The sequence below is a fragment of the Microtus oregoni genome, unplaced genomic scaffold, assembly GCF_018167655.1.
Source record: "Microtus oregoni isolate MIOR12 unplaced genomic scaffold, Mior012 000033F_ref0000390, whole genome shotgun sequence".
NCBI lineage: Eukaryota > Metazoa > Chordata > Mammalia > Rodentia > Cricetidae > Microtus > Microtus oregoni.
Genome location: NW_024543092.1, coordinates 12,317,122 through 12,340,957, shown reverse-complemented (window position 1 = coordinate 12,340,957; position 23,836 = coordinate 12,317,122). Strand labels below are relative to the sequence as shown.

Sequence of the window (23,836 nt, the reverse complement as noted above, 5' to 3'; positions counted from 1 at the left end):
CGGGCGGGAGGGGGATGTTGGGCGGCTGCTCAGAAACTGAACCCCGCCAGGGCGACCTCCGCTGGCGACAGGAGCAGCAGCTGCAGGGGGCGGGAGGTGGGGGAGGCCTAACCCCCTGGTGTGCAGCCTGGAGGAGGGACCGATCCTCTAGGCAGGGAGGGAGGGCAGAGCCAAGAGCAGTCAGCGCAGAGCAGTGCGTGTGCGCCAGCCAGGAGCACCGGCCCACACCGGGCTGGGATTGTTGTACTCTGTCACCAGGGCATCCTGGCTCCCGCAGCCCTTGCAGACAGCACCGGAGCCCCGGTTACACGGTCTGGGTAGCAGCGCATACCCGGAGCCGCACGCAGCTGGAAGGAGGCGTTCGCTCGCGCGTCACCTCGCTGCTTGGAACCTGAATAAGGCCGGAACAAGGTAAATAGCAAAGGTAGAGACAGAGAGGAGAGAGATGGAGGAATGACAGGTGCAAGGAAACACACTGCAGCAAGTTTGTGCTTGCACGCTGACGCGCCGCTAACCTCAGGGAGAGGGGGTGGCGGCGGTGTGTGTACGTGTGTGGCACTCCTGGAGAAAGCAATAGGGAGGTTGGCTAGCCTCTTTGCATCTCATACGCACATATTCCTATTAATACCCTCTCTCTGAGTTGTCATTTCCGCTCACTGCACATCCCCTGGGCTCCAGAGATGCCCAAAAGGCAGGCAGCGACGCTCTTATTGTTAAGGTCCTCGCTGTTGCTACTATCAGATGCGAGATGCAAGCGTTGAACAAATTCTAGGACCCTCCCTTCCTCCACCCCCAGAGTATTTCAGGAAGGGCTGGGGGAGGGAAGATGGGTAGCAGGAGCCTAAGGCTTGAAGACTGCGTGGAGGCCCAGGAGACTCCCCCGGCTCAGTCGCTTCCAGGCAGAGCCTACACTAGAGGGCAAGATAACTTTCATCTACTCTCCAAAACGACGTTTTCCACAGAGGCTTTGCACCCCTGAGGGAGGAGTCCTGGGAAATGGCGGTTCGCGGGGAGCCAGGTGCATTGCAAAGGGCAGGGCTAAAAGTGCAAAATGCAGCCTCTATGGCCAGCAAGGAAAAGGCACTGGGAGAGGAGGCTGGGTTTGCTATTAACTGCCTGATACTTCAAGCTCAATCTGGTTCACATCAGGCCTGTCCTAGTGAGAAATATCAACTGTTCAACCCTAGCTCCCTGCATCGCGTTTTCCTGAGCTTTCCAGTTTGGGATGGAAAACTTTTATGTATCTGAAAATATCCTGTGAATGCTACAAAAACCCCAAATACATTATTTTTAAAGGCCCACTTATCTTCCCCTTGACCTAAGGAGAATCTACCTGATAGAGACTCAAGTCAACATTTGATATAGGAGTCAGACCTTTGCAGTAGAAAACACAGCTCTCAATCAAGCAAAGGTTATTAATATGACCTCCATCTCTCTGAAATGCTGATTTAACTGGGAGTCATGAGAATTGTCCTGCTTGAGGTCCTTTATTCTCCATGATAAAAATTATTAATATGGATAAAAAGTTCCTGACATCGGAACACACAACTAAAAAAATGCACATCTATTTTTCTTGTGTCTGATGTCTGTTTGTATTACTCTCTGGCAGATGAAGAACAAAATGTGCCCTGGTCATGACTGACTTAATATGTTCCATGTTGAAGATAGAAAAAAAAAACAGACTGATTGTGATAGTATTAAGCATTAAGGAACATTTGCTTAGCCTGGGAGTTACATCCTCATTTGTATCTTTTTAAACTAAGGACTCCTTGCAAGCTGTCTCAGAGTCCCCGCTGTCCCCTAGGAAGAGCTCTCCTCTTACTCCCAGGGAATGTGATTCAGAAAAAGCTAATTTGCCATTCAAGATCACCTAGAATTGCTTGCTGCTGGCTGCCTTACTGGCTCCCGCACTCTCATGATTACCCAGTATACCTAGCGCTAGAGGAGGAGGAGGTATGACTGGGCAGAACCAGAGAAGCCCATGACCAGGCAAGGTGGGTGGCATGCTCACAGCTCCAGCTCCAGCTGCCACACCCAGTGGCCTGCCTGGGACTGGCTGGGCATGCAGGACTCAAGACTGGTTTGTGTGGACACCTTCCTCTTAAATATCGGTGCTTCCTTGTGGCTGAATCTAACGAGAACTAAGGTTGAGCAAGCGGTGAAATACATGCGTAACCCAAAGTAAGGAACAAGGGTGGCAGATACCATGAGGTGCACTTCGTACGCTGAGCTCAAATCCACCAAGGTTGAATCATGCCCCTGGTTTTCAACTGGGCTGCCTTGTAATTACTCTGTTCTTATCTTTCTATGAAAGGTATCAGTTCTTCTTCTTAGCCCAAGTAATTCTTAATCATGACTAAGGAGCGACACTTTCGAGACAGCCTCCATGCATACGTTAGTAATCTACTTTATAATCCAGGGGAGTCCTTTTCTGGTGTTAGCTGCTCACTGCTTATTAATTCACGCCAGTACTAATGGGCAGGCAGAGGAAAATAATTGTGTTTAAAATTGTGCGTTCGTTATCTTGAACTTATTCCCGTAATAGACTTTCCTAGAAAGGAGAGTAAAATAACTTCAGTTTAAATCATGGATTTGTCTACATGAAATATTACTAGACATTTCATGAGTAGTCATATTTCTTATAAACTTACTTGCATGCTTATGGTCTCAGTTCCTGACTTCTGGGTCTAAATCAGGGACATCTCGCCTGGTTGGACTTTGCTGCTGATGTCTCCTAGGACTGAAAAATGCTACTTGTATTGCACCGGTCGGGGGGGGGGATGGGAGGGCGGGGGGATCCCTGTGATCCAGTACCATCTCCCCTACTGCTTTCCTCAGTTCACTCCCTTTCAGTTGCACAGACAAGAAAGTGCTGGAGTAGCATGCTGTGCATTTTGAGTAGGGACCAGAAAAGTGGCATCGTGACAGCTCGCCACTAGGCTTTCCATTGGTTCTGGTGTTGAGAGGAGAGGATCACTCAGAGAATCCAAAGAACAGAGGCTGAAGTGCCTCTGCCCCCTGTGACATCAGTCCAGCAGATGGTGGCTGGTCCCACACTGACCTGGGCGGCCACTTTACAAAGTCATTCTACTTTGTCATTTATGTCACCTCCTGCTCTGCTCCCTAAACAGTTGGGAGGCTTGTCTGCCTTGCTGACTACACTGACTGGCTAGATATTATACTATTATCCCTCACAAATAATTTATTACATGTTTTCTGTGAAACAATGAATACGGGAATCTTGCTTCTCTGTGTATTAAGGTATTTATCCATGGCAAATCTCAATGGTTTCTGGGAAGATTTGGAGATGGGGCAGGGGATGTCCTACAACCCACTGATGTCCTTTCTGTCCATCAACGCATTGGCATCCTTCTGGTCCATCCCAATAACTTAGCTGTACCTCCCATTCCCACATTCCTTATGTCAAAATCTTTAACATCTGTTGAAAACTGAGATAGATCACATTGATACTGGGCCTGCCTGACCTTCATGACGTGTGTAGACAGCTCATGTCCATGACTGTTGCTACAGAGCCAGTCTCTTCAAGGGCCTAAGGGTCACTATACCTGGCTGTCACTATACCACCTTTGGCAAATACTTGCTACAGAAGCATGAGGATCTCTAGAACCCACTTAAGAGCTTATAATTCCAGTACTTGATGACAATAGTAGAATTTGTGGGGTTCTCTGGACAGTCAGTCTAGCTGAGTTGATGAGCTCCAGGTTCAGTAAATATGGTGAAGAATGATTGAACACCAGATATCGAGTTTAGTCTACACACACACACACACACACACACACACGCACACACACACACATGCACACACACCCATACTTATCAGTACATACACATGAACACATCAGAGATCATGTGAACAATACAGGAGTTATGTCTAGGTCTTCCTTTGCCAGAGTCGGTGAGTTTTATGGCACTTCCTCCTTTGACAAGCTGTCCTTGGAAACACCCCATGCAAGATCCTCCCCAAACTAACCCCTTAGCTGGCACCAAGTAGAGCTTAAACTTGCATTTTCAAATGGCTAATCTTTTTTAATGACTTTCTTTTCATTAATTTGAAGTTTCTTATTAATCACATGACCCAAAAGCAAGAAAAGCATAATTTCACAACATCGGGTGTCTGTGCCTAGCAAAGGATGGAAGTGAAATAGTTTATCTTAGCCCTGACCAAGGAAGGATATTGCATCAACTCTTGTGCTAGAGTGGGAGGGGCTTGGTGAGGAGGCCCTGTCTCTCAGACACAAAATATTATGCACTTGATTCAATAACTTTAAAAAATCAGTACTGGATGTTCAGCATGTGTCTGTGGATATAGTTGGTGTCAATGAGTGAGAAGGGAAGGCAAGAAAAGTTGAAGTTCCGAGACTAGGGTATAGTTTTTAATATGCACAAGGACAAAGGTGCCATCCTTAGCACCACAGAAAGAAAACATGACATGTTCCGATCCCTGTACTGGTGGTGTTCACAGCCTTGTTAGAGTGAAGTAAGCTCATGGTGTCATGAGTACTTACCCTCATAGAGATTATTACTGCTACAGCAATATGTATTGGGGCAGCCAGGGAAGGGGTCCTGGGCTAAGTCATTAGTAAAGCTATTTCTCTCATTGGCTGGGAATTTTTGTAGAAGTGATATAAAGGGACTTAAGATCCTCCAAATACCACTGATTGCACCATGAATCCATAGTGTCTCCTAAGACCCCTGAGTCTGCTCTGTCTACCCTGGAAATGCATCTTCCTAGATCTCATACTCTTGGCTGTCTCAGACCTGTCCACTCCCAGCTGACCCTTCATCAAGCCTTGTAAAGTTACTTCCTACTTATTTCTCCAACTTGTTCTTCTATTCACTGTCTCTCCTATCCATCTCTCACCTTTATTCCTGAGATGTCTTCCTTATCCAACTTCCAACCCTACCCACCCCAAATAGAACCTTAAAAACAGTAGCTGGGTTGGGATGTAGCCAAGTTAGTAAAGCACTTCTCTAACATGTACGAAGTTGTCATTTTGATCCCTAGAGTGGCATAAATGAGGCATAGTAATGCATACCCATAAACCCAGTACTAGAGAGTTGGGAGTGGGAAGATAAAAAGTTCAAGGTTACTCTCAGCTACACATCAAGTTCAAGGCCAACCTGGGCTCTGTGATATCCAGTCTCAAGCATACAGGCATCAGAAGCTGTAATTCTAAATTTTATCTGCTCATTTCTGGCCCAGGCTTCTTGGTGAGAACCAGAACCACTCTGCTGAATATGCATGAAGGGCCTCTGCCCTCTTCCCTACACCATACTATAGTCCTTCGGTATTAAGTACCAGAGCATAGTCTTTCAGCATCTAGTACCAGAGCATCATCCTTCAACATCTAGTACCACAGCATAGTCCTTGAGCATCAAGTACCAGAGAATAATGCTTTGGTACTAAGATACCAAGCTGTTTCTCTTGCTAATGTCTTTCCCGAAGCCAGGCGCAGCCTGGAGAGCAGCTTTCATCTTTCACCTGATGCATTCACTCCGACTCAGCTGAGATGTGAAATCCTCAGGGCATCATTCCAGAGCCCCAGCTTTGGCATAGCCCTCATCTTCTGTGTTCCTGTAGCTTTACACTCATACTTACTCTTGAGATTTTGGAAAAACTGTCTCTGCTACTTTCCGTCTCTCACTATGTTCTACGCTCTGCAAAAATAGGTTCTGTGCCACATTTACTTTGTAGTCTCAACCCTGAGCTCCAAGATTTTAGAGTGTGACTTGTGCAGTGGCAGGGAAACTGGGTATATGCGAACAGAAGCAGAGAAGTCATAGTTTAATGTGGGGAAAGAAATGGGATCAATCATTCTAGAACTGACCTTTTTGTGACATGGGTATGAACAAGAAGAAGGAGAGAGATATGCAAGGTGATGCAGTGATTTATAGAAAAAAAAGCCACAACTTTTAATTCTACAATCCTGAGTAGAAAGGGTGGGGCTGACTTAATCATCTGTGAACTCCTGGGCTGGTCAGGGACTGGTGTGGGGTAGCTGGATTGAAACAAATTTCTGCTTTATTTTTTTCTCGGTGTCTGGACTTAAACTAAGGATTTGCACAAACTAGGCAAGTGCCCTCGTACTGAGCTATAGTCCAACACAATTTCTTCCTTCACCTCTGCTGTGTGTTATGTATAAGGCTATCAATAGGAATACCCATGGTGGGTAGATTCTAGATAGGTAAGTCAACATGGACGCAGATCATGGAGTTACATCCTTGCACTTGAGGAGCCAGATTTTCTAACACTTCAAAGAGTGAATTATGATGAGGTTCCTTGAAATGCTTCTCATACTCGGGTCTGCCAATTACAGCAGCTCTTGTATGTAGGCAGGTGGAATGCTTTTCTTCGGGAGATGGGATTAGGTGGAGGTATAGGTCATTGGTGCATGGTTATATAGAGTTATTTACTCCCCTGCCTCCCCCCAACTCTTGAAGAGCCATCCACTGAGCAGTAAATCTTTTTATCTATAAGATGCCAAGGACTGAGTCTTACTTCTTGTACATATTTTTTTCCAGTAGCCTCTGCCTCCCTAGCAATTGAAACTGCTCAGAGGGTCTTGGTCTTCTGAGTTGGAGTGAACAGATACTGAGGTCTTCTTCTTCAGCACACCCTTTTGATATCTTAACACATGTGTATGTTTTCTCCCTTTTTCCAACAGTTGTCTCCAAAAGATATGACGGGTTTCACATCAATACATTCCAACTAGAGACCAATATCTATGAGTATTTATAATATCACTTAAAATAACAACTTGTCATTGGGTTTAATGACTTACCAATCCATTATTCACTCGTTGCATATTTTTTACAACATATGGAGACTCCTACTTTATTTTTCCCCTTCAAGCAGTGGAATGTTCCACACACGTGTGCATTGTGCTTGCTTTAGACTTTTGATTTGGCCATTGTCATTTTTCTCCCAGCCCCATTTCTGTTTCCTCTCTCACCACCATTTCCGGAAGATGCAGAGTGACTTTCCGTGAAGATTTGCTGGACTTAGGCCTCAGCACAACCTTTATTGAGTTTCCATCTCTGAAGTCGTTGCTCTTCTCTCTAATTCTCTTGTTCACAGCAAGACTTGGTTCAGCTCACCTCAGGGTTAAGAAATCCTGTTCACCGTACATTTCTCAATGTCAGGATTTCATTAACTACTTGCCTACCTCTTTTTCACCCAGAATAAGAGTAATCAACTGCACCCTCGAAGCAGAGAATTGAGAGAGGTGTTAGACAATGTCCCATATGCTTAACTTGCCCCATCCTGATCTTACTAATTACTTTAGAATCAATCATTCTGTATTAGGAGGAAAAAATTAAGCTAGTCCTAATTTTATCTCCTAAAATAAGAATATTTGGAAGTCATAGTCATAATGAACTAATTCATATATTTATATGGTTTCTTATTTTTTTTTAATTTTAGAGATAATATCATGTATCCCAGCTGGCCTTGAAAGTCACCCCTCATTCCTTATGTAGCAGGTGATGACCTTGGATGCATGGTCCTCTTGCTTCTAAATCTTGGGCACTGGAATTGCAGCCCTGAGAGGCTATGCCTGGCTTATGCTGTGGTGAGGACTGAACCTAAGGCTGTTCATGTACTCTACCAATGAAGTTACGCCCTTATCTGTTATGTTTTAATTCATCAACTTGCTATTAGAAGCTAGGGTATGATATCCTTCTTGGAGAGTATCCAATGCAACAATACAAAAAGGGTCTGTAAAACAATTAAAATACTGTCTCAGTGTAAAACAATTAAAATATTAAAATATTGCTCAGTGTAATGGGGTTGTTCTATCTGGAACTCACCAAGGCAAACTGGCCTGGGTCTGAAAAAGCATGGGATAAAACAGGACTCGCTGAACATAGGGGACAATGAGGACTACTGAGTTTGATTCTATTGCACGTACTGGCTTTGTAAGAGCCTAGGCAGTTTGGATGCTCACCTTACTAGACCTGGATGGAGGTGGGTGGTCCTTGGACTTCCCACAGGGCAGGGAACCCTGATTGCTCTTTGGGCTGACGAGGGAGGGAGACTTGATGGGGGAGGGGGAGGGAATTGGGTGGCAGTGGCAGGGAGGAGGCAGAAATCTTTAATGAATAAATAAATAAATGAAACAGAAAAAACAATTAAAATATGATATAAATTAGTAAATTTACACTTTAAAAAGAAAAACCAGGCAAGTGAGCCTCTCTTGCGCAGAGTACGTTTCTCAACATCAAGGTTTCACTAGCTGACTTGTTCCAGGCAACCCACTTTTTATTTTATCTGATCACATGCTTTATTGGTCGGGTTTCTGTTGCTGCAACAAAATAGCATGACTAAAAGGAACTTAAGGAGGAAAGTTCAGGTTTTAGCTGATGGTTCCAGAGGCAGAAGCCCAAATGCATCGTGCTGGGGAAGGGTTGACATGGCGGCAGGTGTAGGAAACAGATAAATCAACTGTCGTCCATACAAGGAGGCAAAGAAGGGACCGGAACTTGGAGCAAAACTCTTAACCCTGTAGGGCCATTCCCAGTGACGTTCTTCCTCCAGCAAGGTCCCGCCTCTTAAAGGTTTCATAACATTCCAAATCACATCACCAAATAAGGATCAAGCAATAAATATGTAAAACTATGCAGGATATTTCTCATTCAAACCACTACAGATCGTAGCAACTTTAACACTTACTTAGTACTTTAAGCTTTCTAGTCTTTTCTATATTAGTGGTTTCTCTTGATAGTGAGTCAGACACTAGAGTGGAATAGGGCACATTCTCATTTTGCACTATGACTAAGGTGAGTATTTTTCATATTGTGTTTTTATTGTTTTGTGTTTCAGGTTCTTGAGTCTACATAAGAGGGCTCTCTGTAACGTGCGTCTCACCATGAGAGAATGTTGTCTCCTCACTGATCACCATGAGTACTTGGGGTTTGTCTGAAAGCCGATGGGTATAGACAAGACTGCACATGTCATCTGAAGCAGTGTAGAATCACCCTACACTGAGGGACAACACTTGGCATTGGTTCCATGCTACAAGAAGGACCATGGCAACATCCAGGGCATCTTCGAGATCCCATCGGGACATTACCAACGTGATGCAGAGGCTACAAGGTGAGCTGGAAACATAGTTTTTATATATGCACAAATGAAAGTATCAATTTATCTCAGAATGTCTTCTATTTACTTGGTCTTCCATTCAACTTTATAGAGTTACAGTAAAGAAGAGAATAGTCTGGGTGTCTTTTGTTTTAGCATGTTTAAGAAGTTCGTGCTGTCTTGTGATGTCATGGACCCCATGTGAAAAGAAAAGACAAATATAGCTCATTGTGATTACATGTCTGCTTCAGTGTCCAGTTGCAAAATCACTTATGCCAGTGCTGTTCTGATAGGGTTGCTATGGCAATGCTGCCCAAGCAGCTCCTTGTCTAATCAGAGACCTAGGTTTACTGAGAACTTCCAGCCAGGTACCTTACCTTGTGCTTATCTGTCTGTACTGATTTGTGACATTAGTATTCGTTGGACCTCCTTCCTGCTTACTGTTGGAGAATCCTTCTTCAACAAAACAACAGATCTGGTTGAAAACAGGATCTCAACCTCCTCCTACCCCCAGAGACTGAAAGTTCTGATTGGTTTTATTCAGCCGTAATGATCTCAGACTTGAGTGTGCATCTTGCTCTGTGGAGATGGAATTGTGTCCTCTGTCTGTACGATTTGCCTGTATGCCAGGGAGAGACTATTGAATCATTTCATGCACCGGTGGCATTGTTTACAAATGATGGGAAGGAAACTGATTAAGATCCTTATCAAAATGTGCAGAAGATTGTTCTGGTTATGGAAGTTCACCTATGAGTTTGTTAAAGGTGACATTCTCTAGATAAGTTACATGCCGGCAATAAAAACAGATGTGGAAAAATTTGAAGGGACTCCTGCGGGGTCAGATTACAGTCTTACTTAGTATTCTTTATCTTGTCCTTGGTGAATGACAGTCCTTATTTTGGAAGCCTTAATTGGGAGTGAGAGAGACTAAAGAAAATTTGTGTTTTAATGTTGCTTTATTATTTTTCTAATGGTTATATAATTTTTAAAAGAAATATGTAAAGGAGGGGAAAGAGTTGAGGTCTCACCTCTACCCCACACCAGGTCTACCTGCTGTCTGTATGCTTTAAGTTCCATTTGCAAAACACAGACCAAGTCCCCAACTCTTGGACCTTCCCAGGACTATGTTGTAAAGTTCAGGGATGCAGTCTAGTAGATGGATTTGGGATATAATCTAAATGCTGTGGTATGGTGAATTATTCAGATATTCGTAGAAGAATACCAGCTTGATGATGTGTCACATTTGTTTTTCTGGTTGTTTAGATTTTTCAGAAGCTCGTTAATGGTTTTATGTATTGAGTGCCCTGTAAAACTGATGGTTTTGTTATATAATTGAATGACTGTACTTGTATAAGTCTTTCCTCTTTTTCACCAAAGTTATAGAAAGTCAGAAGGATCTATGGCAGACGCTGAACCTTGGGATTTAGGAAGAGGGCATTTCTAAGCATGGATCATCTTGTATATCTAGCTGATTTATGGACAGGGGGTGAGGCTTGCTGCAGAATGTCACCTCCAGCTTGCACCAATGGAAGAAAGAGAGGGCAGGAAATGAAATGATCGTGCCGGGTGTCTGCTGCCACATTGATCTGCTGGGATAAACCTGCTGATTCAGCCGGCAAAGCACATTTTCTGTTCTCATTGTATGTCCTTAAGATGCTTTGCATCCACAAGGGGTGAGCCCTTCTGGCAAAGGAAGAGTCCTCTGTCAAGGGGATTTGGAAGCCCTGCTTACTCACTGGAAAGTACTGACAAGTGGCCAAGATCCTCATACCGAGGACTGCCATCATTGGCCAGAAAATTAAGACAAATGAAGAAATTACCTCGAGGAGAGATGAATTTGTACTAATTTAAGTAAAACCGTATTTGCTGTTTTCAAAGTTAAAAATTCAAAAGAACATTTTCTAGAACCTTCATTTTCATTGCTGAGGGAGATGATACCCGCTTTTATCCCTCCCATCAGATTTTATTTTCACTTCAGGATCATTAATAACTAATAAAGAGCAAGGGGCTTTCAACAATGCAACCTGGCTTTACCATCCTGCTTACTTTGTCTACAGCCACATTGTTGACTGTTTTCTCTGCTTTTAATTTGTAGTCCCCGCTCTCGGAATTCAAGTGCACACACAGATTGCGACATAATTCTGTTGCTACTGGAGCAGTTCAGTCGTTCACCTTTGCCAATATTTGTGCTTGTCTGAGCATAATGTTTTAAGCTGGGATCCTGAATTATGCATGAGCAGTCAGACTGCATTGCAGAGTTCATTTGCGCTTTAAAAAAAAGTTCGATAACTTAGTCAATCAATTCTAATCTAAGCTTAAAGGAAAACATAGGAGAATATTATATAATATGGTCATCTAAACATTTTAAATGCGTAAAATTAGTATATATATTATATATGATGTTAAATAATTATTAAATATATAAACAATAAATAAATAATAAATAAACATATTCATGTATATTTAAATGCTAAAGAGACACACTTAATAGAAGTTCCTGGGGTATATATATAAAATCTCTCAACCCTTTTGCTTACAAATGTTTACAGGCAGCCACTATATTTTAAAAATCTTCCATAGAGGCCCTGGATTACATTTACTTAGAATATTTTTGATTTTTCTCAACTACTTCTCTTTTATTTGGAAGCATTAACTTTCATGGATTTCCAGATGAATATGTCAACGACAAGATGGCATTGTGGCATTGGTGTAACCTTATAGAACCTTCTCGAACAAGTGCTGATCACCTAAACAGATGGCAATCAGCACGCTAAATCTTATATGAAAAGCAGTCCCCTAAGTGTGTAACATTAAGCCAGCATTGGTGGCACCCATGATCCAACCCTCAGGAGGCTGAGGCAGGATGATGGAGAGTTCCAGACCAGCTAGGCTAGAGAATTAAACTAAATCTCAAAAAAGGAAAAAAATGTCTTCAAAAAATAGAATGGTTTTTTTCATGGTCAAAATTTGGTGTTTTAACCTGGAGAATAGTCAAAAGAGGAGCAAACAGGCCATCATCTTTCCCTTGGAGATGTGTCAATGGTGTTCGCTAATTTGTTGCTATGCAGTGATCATTGCCTTCTCCTTCAATATGTTTACAAGAAGAAGGGCAGTGGCAGCACCTGGGAGGCAGAGGCAGGGGGATCTCTGAGTTCAAGGCCAATCTAAGTCTCTGTGTCGACAGCCAGGGCCACATAGAGAAAGCCTGTCTTGAGAAACAGTCAAACAAACAAAACAGTAATTTAATTTTGGTGTTTGGCTTAGTTTTCTCTAAGTCCACTGTGGCATATTAAAGTAGAAAAATGCTTGATTGAAAAGTAGAACGAAATAATAAAAAAATGAGAACTTTCCTTTCTTTCTATCTAAAATGAGGAAGCAGGAACATAATATAGGAGTAGCTTGGAGCCCTGTGAAGTTTCTAATTCTTTTACAATTCTTTGAGATATTAAATTTTATTTTTTATTACTCTGACCCAGTGTCCCCTTTGATATAACTACAAAGCAATACCTAAGCCAAAATTATTTTATGTTGACTGGAAGTCTTCTTGTTGACTCCCCTCTCTTCCTGTAAGATGTTTTGTTGCAGCATCTCAAGCTGAAAGACTTGCACCATTCTTCTGTGTTTTGGGAAATCATAGATAAATAAATGAGTTGTGACCTCCTAAATACTGAACTTAAGATAAAATTACTCAAGATTTTTAAAAGCAAAGGAAGAAATGATTTAAGTTGACACTAATTTATCTACTTTTTAAAAAATATTTGAATTAGTTTTCAGTTATGAGAAGATTTGAACAGAGAACACAAATCTTTCCCAAATGAATGATTATATTTTGTTGCCACTTAGATACGTAGATAGTTTTGGGACTCTGATGTTTGGAGCATAATGGTGTGTCCACATTACTTTTATACGTACTAAATTGTCTATTCCTATATAATGCTATGTGCTGCAAGCCTTTATTTTGTAGAACTATTTGATATATCCTGTTATATGAAGGCCACAGGGCTTCGGGGTCTTTACTGACCTACTTAATGTTGACTATCAAATAGAAAAAATAAAAACGCAATGTTAAATCCCAAACAACCGAAGTTTTCAAATGCTGTTCTGTCAGTTGGTCAGATAGAAATCAAATTGAGTTAGAAATTATTTGTATGTAAGTAGGTCTTAGACCAGGTATGGGTATCCTTTATGACAGTTGAGATTGTTTAAATGTTTTCAGTGTCCATGGTCTATAAAATAACACATTCCAATGTATCAAATGCCTCAACACGAATTATTTTTAATGTACTGCTTTAAGCTTCTTGCCCACGTGACAATAAAATTATTTCCTTAACCTCCCAACTGAAGTTTTAGCCAACTGGTTGACTTTCCCGTATTTAACTATTGGCCATTTTAATTCCTTCACATGGTCTGCGCTTCAGTCATGCTCAGAAGGTATGCTGAGTCTCCTGGGCACCTTCAGGAAGAGTTCAGCTCAGAGCTCCTGAACCTCGGTTTCCTTCAAAGCCCAGTTTACATACAACTGTGTCCGGGAAAGCTTTTTCATCACTATTCTTACTCCTTGCTCTAAGTTCCTCCACACATCATAGCACCATGATTGCAGTGTGTATTGTTGCTTGGCAATTTTTGAAAAAATGACCAAAGTAGCTGGTGATTTTGCAAATACATGAGAAGTGCTCCTTGAGAGAGGCCTGGTGTAGGAGGACCTTCTATACTTTTGTTGATTTCATTGGTTGAATAAAGAAGCTGCCTTGGCCTTTTGATAGGGCAGCCCTTAGGTGGGCAGAGTATATAGAACAGAATGCCGGGAAGCAGGGAAGTGTGGCAGACGCCATGATTCTCTGACCTGGGACTGACTCTGGTTAGGATCTTTCCCGGTAAGACACGACCTTGTGGTGAACACAGATTAATAGAAATGGGTTAATCAAGATGTGAGAGTTATCCAAGAAGAGGCTAGATATAATGGCCAGGAAGCAATTTAATTAATACAATTTTTTGTATGGTTATTTCGGGGTTAAGCTAGCTGGGCGGCGGGACACAGCCCGCTCCTTCTACTACAAAGTCCTGCAAGTTGGTTCTCTCATTCCCCACTCCCCCAACAGGAAACTTATGGCGAGAAAAATAATTCTGAAACTTATTTTGGATACCTTACATTTTAGAGGTCAACCACAGTTCCCAAGAAGGAACTGAGTACGTGTGACTGTGCACTGTAGAGGATACAGCTTAGGCATCACCAGTACAGAGAGAGCAATTACAGATATGGAATTCACTGATGCCATCCAGGGAACATGACCATGGTCCAACAGTAGTGTATTCAAAAGCAGAAGTGGAGAATGATGAGGGTTCAACACAGCACACTGAAATTCTACAGTCAGTGTTGAAGGAAGGAGAGAGACGGGAGATGAGTCAGAGAGGAAGGAACTGATGGTGCTTAATGTCGCTCATGTTTATGTATGTCCCTTTCTGTAAGTTCATTAAATAAAAGACTGTGTGTGTTTTACACACTGACTATCAGGCCTAGATAGGTACATGGACCTAAATTTCAAAATCCTTTCTGGAAAAGCAAAAAATGGCTCTGTTCATGACTGCGGGGAGTTTTAAGATGCTCAGAAGTTGTTGAGGAAGAAAAATTTCTTAAAATCTTATTAAATATAATTCTGTACTTTATGTGGCACTTAAGAGGAATTGGGACCTACTATTGGGGTTTTCTTAATTGGACACAAGGAAATCTTCTGTCTTTGTAGAGTCTGGTACCCTGCTCAGAACTAAATATAGTCCCCATGAGACTAGGGCTACATCGGTGCTTTTCAGACACCTGGATGGGACTGTCACATCTCTCCTATGCCTTCCTTTATGCACCCTTCCCCCTCATGTCTTCACTCAAACTCCTTATTTTTCTAGTTTATTTTCACATATTGCTTTCTCCAAATCTGCCATTGTTTATTTGGCTCCTTCAGGGCCCAGCTTCACAAGCAGGGAGGAGAATGTGCAATATCCGTGTCAATATCTGCAAACACTGTCAGAACTGTAGGATTTCCTCTCCTGAAGAGCACTGTTGCTAAATTCGGGAAAACGCTAATCAGTAACCGTGGTGGTAGCACTTCAAGCCTGCCAGCCATGGATACGCCTGGACTGTTCTGATAGTCTCTGTATGATGGACAAAGACTCCACAGGTGACCATAGACTTTAGATTTTCAAAAATGTATAATACAAGGGATCACATAGTTATAAAGTAGAAAAAAACAGACTTTCTGTTTCTATGTTAGATTTTATATATGTTTTATGAGACTTACAATAAAAAATTGCTTCCCAAGATTCTGTTTTCTTTCAGATTTGAACTAATGGGGTATTAAACATTTTTTTCTGTGCACATTTGTATTTAAATACATAAATTTCTTTTTCCCACTCTTTGGGATAATCTATATGATAATCTATAGTTTAATCAATTATTATATGTAGATATCTCATTTACCGTCTACTATTTTATTTTAAACAATTGAGAAATGACAGTAAAAGTAACGACAGACATCCAAAAAGACTGAAGACAGGCCGATACCATGGTTTTGTTTTCTCAAATGAATTAATAGAAACAGAAAAGAAGTCAGTGACACCCCAGCCAGATTTAGCACCCAGTGGTCTATGTGTGACTTTGATATGTATACAAGAGTACATGGGTGTAGCTGAAGCATTTTAAGAGTGGTTTCTACCGTAACTCGTGTTCTTTTTCTTCCCCTATTGTTCACAATGACCTCTTGGATTAAAAACAATTCCTTCCTCTTCTGATATTAATCTTTCGTGTTTAGTAAACACTGGTCCCCACCCACGTTAGAAACAGTATTTACCTTGAATTCTGCAATCATCCACTCTTGTTTGCTTCCTTTCTCATTACGGAAGTCACTGACATTGTTCCCTTGACCCCCTTTTATCTGCATTTTCTATTTGTTGTGCTGACCTGTTCGTGGGCTTGGGAAGAATCCTGCAATTCCTAGCATTTATCTCAGTGGTTTCTATTGCTGGTGGCATTGTTTGTGGTTGTGTAACATGGTGAGCCGCAGCGTTCCTTTTGCCAAGAACTTCTCTAACCACACATCTGCAGCGGGCGTCTTCAGATCCTCTGCTTTCTCTAGACATCTCACAGATTGGCTCATTTTATTCAGATTTCAGTGAGATGGGATTGGATACTCCAGTGTGTGACTGGCCGTGCACAGCTTGGATGGTCAGTAGACAAGGGAAATGCTGATTGTAGTGCCAGAGTCAAGGAACTTGGCTAGGCTCTCCACTGGATACATAGCAATGGATCGCACACAACTCAATGCCATTTCTTTCCTTTCCTTATTTGAAATCCTGGACCAATTCATTATAACCCTCAAGGTCTTTTCATCATGGTAGAATGGGTCTTCACCCCCTGGCTCCTCTTGATCACCTGCTTTTGTTTTGGTTCATCCCTCTATCCTGTGATGCCTCAGTCCTAGCCCCTTTCTAGCCAAGCCTTGAACTCTATCCTATCTTACCACATCACCCCCTTCCCCATCAATCTTTCTTCCCCAGGCTGCAAAGCCCAGCTCAAATACCCCTCTAAGATATGTAAATACTAAGTATAACCAGTCAGAAGAAGACATTCTCTTTCCATGCTCTACTTTAGACAACTTTTATATTAAAGCATCCACTGCACCAGTCTGCATGGCCTTGCTCATTTATATACGTTTGTTAGAATTTTAGAAACTCCAGAGTAAACGATACAGCTTCTGCAATAATTTTTTTACCACAAATAAAGTGTTTATTAAAGGCTCAGTCTTCTCAGTTGTACGCTCACGCATTTAAGAAATATTTCATGGATATACATTGAGGCCAGATCCTCTCAATACAAACATGAAAACAGCACAGAGCACCCAGGCATAGGGAGCAGCAAATTCCAGCAGTGAGAAGATAATATGGAAGAATTGATTAACAATGACAGATACAGTGATGGCTGAGTACACATTTGACGAATGAGTGAGTCAATAAATTTTCTCAAATGGATATACATATCAATTGCGCAGATTTAGCATGTGGAAAAAATGTCTAAATTGTTTTCTTGTATTTTTTTTTTGTAATTCTGAGTTGAAGATTTCTCATTTTATTTTCCTTTATTTATTTATTATTATTGCATCATCATCATTATTATTGCTATTAATTGTTATTTTGAGACAGGACTTTGCCATGTAGCCCAAACCTGACTTGAATCTGCAGTGATCACCTGCCTCAGCTCCCTGGAAACATGCTGTTCTTACAAAGCACAGCCTGCTACTTCTACATAAGCTAGTCTGGTTGCTTAGATCAGAAGTGGACCTATAAATTGTGGTTTGGTATCTTCCTTTTGGGAGGAATGAACAAAGTTCTAGAGCTATGAACTGATAAAGCGAGGTCATGATCAGATATGAACGGGGTCAGGGTTCTAGTCTCCTCGGCACTGTAAGAAAACCAGATCCTGTTACAGTAGTTCACGGTGCTTTGAGGCTGTTTTTTTGCGTCTTGAGGTCTTTACAGACAGGAGACAAGTCTAGCTATATAGTTTTCAGGGTCTAGAACAATGATTCTCAATCTTCCTAATGATGTGACTCTTTAATATAGTTCCTCATGTCGTGGTGACCCCCAACCATAAAATTCTGTTGTCACTACTTCATAACTAATTTTACTACTGTTACAAATTCTAATGTAAACATCTGGCATCCAATCCCTGTGAAAGATTGAGAACTGCTGGTCTAGAAGGAAAATGCGAACACGGACTACTTTGTTCAATTGCTGAGACTAATTTCATAGGTATCATAGCCCAAGTTTGTGTGAAGTCCATAGATGCGCTTTGTTGTGTGACTCAGCTTGAACACCCATGAAGCCAATCCTGGGGGATAACACTCTGCAGAACTTGGGACCCTAAGGGTTTTAGGCTGTCCCAAAAGAGACAGAAAAGAATGAGAAGGAGGAATGAACTATGAAGAGCTCTTTACATCTAGATGTTTTAAAAATGAACCTTAAATTGGTTTATATGAAAGAGAAATGAGGAGACTCTCTCATCTTCATCAGCTCATGGCTGAGCTCACAACTAATTCTTGAGCAAGGTGAAGCAAACTCATCAAAGGTTAACTATCCCTGGGATTATTGATGGCCTTATCTTCCCGACTACAAGACAACCTACCATAAAAGTCGATTTGCAATCACTTAGTCAGTTTAAAATTACCCATGTCTTTCTTCAAAGGCAAAAATCACCTTGAATATTATTGCTTATATTACTTCATACCCAAAATATCTAAATTATATTCAATGACCATGATGAAAAAGTAGCAATTATTTTTATTTCTAGGCATACACAGGTTAATTACATACCTTTTATCAATCCCTACAATTAGTAATTTTGTGACATTTGTGATATATTGCTGTATAAAAAGATGCATTGGGATGTAGCTCAGTTGGTAGAGTCCTGACCCAGCATGAAATAAGCCCTGGGCTTGATCCCCAACACTACACAACCTGAGTATAATGGCCCAGGCCTGTAATCCCAGCCTTCAAGGAGTAGAAACAGAAGAATTAAGAGTTCAAGGTAATTTTCAGCTGCATTGTAGGTTCCAGGCCAACTTGAGGTACATGGTACCTTGTGTTAAAAAAGAAAAGAAATGGGAAAAAGAAAGGAAATTGTGTTGAGATATTTTTTTTTTCTGACTTTTTCTCATTCAGCAAAGTTGTGAAAAATTCCTACAGAGAACATGGGTCTTGAATTTGCAAATCAAAAAACAAGGAACTATTTGAGAAATCATTGCCAAGTTCATGGTTCTTATACAGTATTGACGAGCTACCCTGATTCGGCTCCGAAAACTAGTGATGCTGCTGGTTCGTTCCCATCATGTTTATGGGCACCTAAATTAACAAGAACCATGGACGTTTCAGACTGAAACATGTATTTTTAAATACTTACTTGATCTCAGGAACTCATTCTAAGAAATGCTAGCATCCCACTCGTATGATGACTTCTTTTCAAAATAATCACGAACCATGCTGTCCTATTCAAACAAAGGACATTCACTTTTGGGGTATTTGGAAGTGTCATATGTTTTCTTCTCTTTATGTTTTGTCCTTTAAAAAGAGTATTATAGTTCACAATTCATTGTTCTTAATTTTGAGATGAAACCACAGATTTCTAGAACAACGAGGTGAGTTAATACTTCATCTTTGAAGTGGGAGATGACAGCTCATTCCTGTGGTCATAATTACACAGAAGGCTGAGGGACAGGGTCACTTGAGCCTACGCTGTTGAGTCAAGACTGAGTCACACAACAAGATGTTGGAGGTTGAGAAATTACATTAAAAATCAAACTGAGTATTCAACCTGATTTATAAACATGATGTGTGTTTTAAATAATTAATTGGGGGCCACCATTGAATTGCAAGTGTTCTGAGGATACAATTTTATGATTTGGAGTAATAAAGATTATCTTCTCTAACTCATTTAAAAAAAAAGATAAATAGTTCACATTTCTGAGACTGATTAATGCAAAACCATGCATGTAGATGAGGCAATAGAAGACTAGAACCTAAATCATCTGTCTCTATAGTTACGAAATTGCCAATGAACATAATTATATACTTCTCTAAAAAATAGAAAAAAGAAAAGAAAAGAAATATCAGCTTGTTTAGTTTTGAATGTTAATTATTTTAATATCCAGTTTTCTACCAAAACATTTAGGTCAACCTGATTAATCATGGTGATAAATGAGCAATTACTCTTCCTGCCTCTAGATCTATTTGTGCTAATTAAATACGTGGAAGTGAGACTGATAGCGTTTGCCTCCTTTATATAAAATTGACAACTTTACCCATCGTATTACTTTCTGTGTACATAGAAATACCTGGGATGGCAACATTTTTGGGAGAAAAGGCTTGTTTTGGATCACAGTTTTGAAGATTACACGGCAAGATGAAGTAGTCCCATTGCTGTGGGACCCTGGTGAAGGTGGTTACCCACATGGTCATGCTATGGGTTCTGGTGTAGCTGGTAGCACAAACAGTTATGCCATAACCAAACAACAAAGGGAAACAGGACTGACTTGGGTCCTACAGTGGCATCTGAGGGCATGCCCTCATGTCATACAAACCTTCCAAAGCCCCACATTCTATGAGGTCATTGAATTCCCCAGTGATGCTACCAGGCACCATACTTTCAATACAGGGGCATTTGGGGGTCAGTCAACCTCAAACCATGGAACCAGTAATTAGGACATACTATAGATACTTTTGGACACATCCATTACCTTTATAGGAATTTTTTTTTTACTTGACATGGGCTTTTGCTTGGTTTGCTTTTTCCAGATAGGATCTCACAATGTAGGCTAGCATTGAACTCATGATTCCTCTGTTCTAGCCTTTCCAGGGCTGAGAGTATAGGCCTTTGCCCTAACCCATATACACCTAGTATCTTTTCCAATTTGCAAAATAGTGACAAATGTTTCCTAAATATTTATTTACATTTTAATTATTTATTTGTGTGTGTGTGTGCATGCAAGAGCACATATCACAGCATACATGTGGGGGTCAGAGGGCAACTTCCAGAGGTCAGTGCTCTCTTCCCTCTGCATGGATCCTGAGGATTGAACTCAAAGTGCCTTTATCTGTTGAAGAATCTCTCCTGCCTTCTGAACCTTTATGGAATGCATGCCAGATTAGCCAGCCCATTAACTGGGTGCCTTTGAAGGTTACTAGAAGTAGAATGGAGTAGTGGTTGAGAAGGATCAGGAGAATGAGACAGACAACAAAGGAATAAAATCTTTATCTTTGATCAGTTTTAATTGCAGCTTTCAGTGGGGCTGTGAAAAACGAGAAGTTCCTTTACAGTTCCCACTCGCTCTATTTCCCACTTGAACTGGATGTTAACTGGTGGTCTAGAGTTTGACAAACAGCCCTTCTTCTCTCAAAAACTTTGCTGTGTATCTGGTATGTTTCTTTCCACCTGTGCAATCTTGGTTTACAAAACGCAGCTATGGGAGACAATCTTGCAGTTTCCCTCCTATGGTTAGACTTCTCTTTGGCCTGCCAACTCACAAATAACAACAAGGAGACATTATTAATTATGAGAGCTCAACCTCAGCTTAGGCTTGTCCCACTAGCTCTTAAATTAACCTTTTTTTTTTATTGGTCTACATTTTACCATGTGGCTTTTTCCCTTTCTTTCATGCTGTATGTCTGACTCTCTCCATGTCTCATTGGCATCTCCTCTGAGCCTTGATTATCTCCTCCTACTTCCTATCTCTGCCTGGAAATCCTGCCTATACCTCCTGCCTCGCTATTGGCCACTCAGCATAGCAAAATATCTTCACACAAATATTCTACAACTCCCTCCTTTACAGCACATACAGAAAAGCCTTAGTGTTTGAGATCCGGTCTGACCTTGGGTTCCAACTCCGAGCCTGTCAACTGTGTTCTGGTCCCCAGGACCTTGGCCCATTGGGGAGATTAGAGTCACAATTGCTCTTGAGAAGTCCTTCCAGAAGGTGTAATGGACAAGGGTCAGAGGACTTCTGGAAGCCAGTCTGAGATACTTGTAGGCTCAGAGTCTCTCCAGTTTATGCTGGACTGATTCTCCTGTGTACATGCTGGTCCCTCCCACTCTAATCCTCAGGCCAGGTTTTAGGAACTAGGCCACAGTCTGACAGAACTGCCAATGAGCTCCTTCCCTGTCACACTCCAGATGGCCATGGGGTTGCAGGCAGCAAACTGGCTCGTTCCCCCCAAGCCCTGCCAAGCCAGAGGCTGTGAAAGTGAAGGCTGCTCACTTCCTTCCCTGTGGCGCGTCAGTGGGATATTTATTCTACAGAGTTGCAGTGGTAACCTGGTCTTCACTATGCTGGGGAATGCTGACTTTGATTCCGTGTGTACAATCTTTGAGAGCAACAATTCGTGAGGATTACTTGTCATATTTAACTTTTGTCTTGGGAAGATATGAGCTACTTGAATAGCATGCTGTGATCATTTAATTTAAAACAAGATAGTATTGTGGTGAATATATATATATATATATAGTATACTATTAATATATAAATTATATATGTACACACAAATATATATATATAATTTCCAAGGGGGAAATTATCTTCTAAAATCTGTGAAAATGTCAACCCTTAATCACAACTATGTAAATAAATTAAAGGACAAGCACTCAGAAAAGTAATGTTGTTTCTGTCTTCTACATTCTAAAAGAACTTTCTCCCCAGAAAACTACCTCCAGAGTTTTAATGTGGAATTGGCTTTAAGTGGCTTTGTTGCTGATACTCCAGGCTAGAGTGTTTTAGCAGAAACACTGGCTGAGTTTAAATTGCTAGAATGCAGCCCTTCTCGGCAAAGCCTCTTTGAAAGCCGGCACTCACTAATGCGAGCCTTTGCATGTTTGATAAATATAGCCATTTCCTGATATCCAGAATAGCTCCTGATGTGGGTCAGATTATTGATGCAGAACATAGCCACACCCTCCCTGCTTCAAGGACAGCCAGTACCCTGCAGTACCACTTTGATGTCCTTTATGACTTAAGAGGGGAAATGAATCCGTTTTGCAAAAACAATTTCTTCTTACTCAAGTTTCTCAAGATTCCGACCAACATAAAAATGATCAAGAAATAAAGTGATAAGTCTTTCCCGACATGACTAGAGAGGTTGAGACTAGATGCATAAACAGATAGATGAATATATTTTGTTGACTGTCTTTAATTTTTATGCATAAAAATTAATTCATGTTATGAATGTTGCTTTATAATCTGGAGCATTTGTAGAAGGCAATACATTACTCACAGCTTCATGCATCAATAAATATACATTTATATTATCATCGAGTAGCTAAATATTGAATAATATTCCATCTTATAAATGTAATATTTTCGTTTTGATTTCAGATTATGTTCACTGTTAGAAATAAATGGGGCCTTTTTCAAACACATTTTCTTTCTGATTTAAAGTTTTCTTTAAGAAAAATACTTTTATACTTCTTGAGAATTAGTTTTATAATCACTTAAACAGGGAAGATCCCAATCTCGTGGTCATGTTAGTGGCTTAAAAGCTTGCAGTAGAGTAGACTGCATCAATTTTCCCTTATTGTGGACTGTTTTCCTGTCAAGTTCCCAATCCTGGAAAGGTTCCCCAAGTGCTCAAACTACTAAACCCAGGACAGAGTCTCCTGGCATCTATGCCCAGCCTCAGGGAAGGGCTGAAGGGAAACTCTGCCAGGATCATATTCTCCTTTTCTTTCCCTCAGATTGAGTCCTCTGTGTCCCAGGACACTTCATTTAAAACACATAAACACAGCTCAGCAGGGTAACTGCCACTTGTCATACCATAAATCTGAGTTTAGTCATCATGCAAAATACATCTGATTAAGATACAGAGGTGAAAATCGCCCTCAGTGATATGCTGTGCAGGCAAGTGAGGTAATTTTTTTTTTTAATTTTCTGGCCCCTTGAGTCATCCAACCATTCCCACTTCCCACCACCTCAGCTCTTAGCCTCATGTCTACCATGTATAGAAGTAAGAAATTGTGTGAGGTCTTGAATATGCAAGGGGGAAGACCCTGACAGCCCGTTTCTTACTTCTGGCAAGAATACCATAGATTTTTTAGGATCTATTTTTATGTGTGTTCATGTCTTTCCTGAATGTCTGTAAGGGCACCCACAGAGGGTGGAAGGGGACTCACATCCTCTGGGACTGGACTGTTGTGAGCCATTGTGTGGG

At 41.2% G+C, this 23,836-nt stretch overlaps 1 protein-coding gene across 3 annotated transcripts in view; it reads left to right on the top strand.

Moving 5' to 3' along the window:
• Positions 1 to 274: 274 nt before the first annotated feature.
• Positions 275 to 23,836, top strand: part of Syne1 (spectrin repeat containing nuclear envelope protein 1) — a 461,524-nt gene continuing 437,962 nt past the window's right edge. For all 3 annotated transcript variants that reach the window (XM_041680032.1, XM_041680030.1, XM_041680029.1), the window contains exons 1-2: positions 275 to 411; positions 8,843 to 9,115. In XM_041680032.1, coding sequence (XP_041535966.1) covers positions 9,049 to 9,115 — 67 coding nt within the window. In that variant the 5' untranslated portion in view covers positions 275 to 411; positions 8,843 to 9,048. The remainder of the gene's footprint in view (positions 412 to 8,842; positions 9,116 to 23,836) is intronic.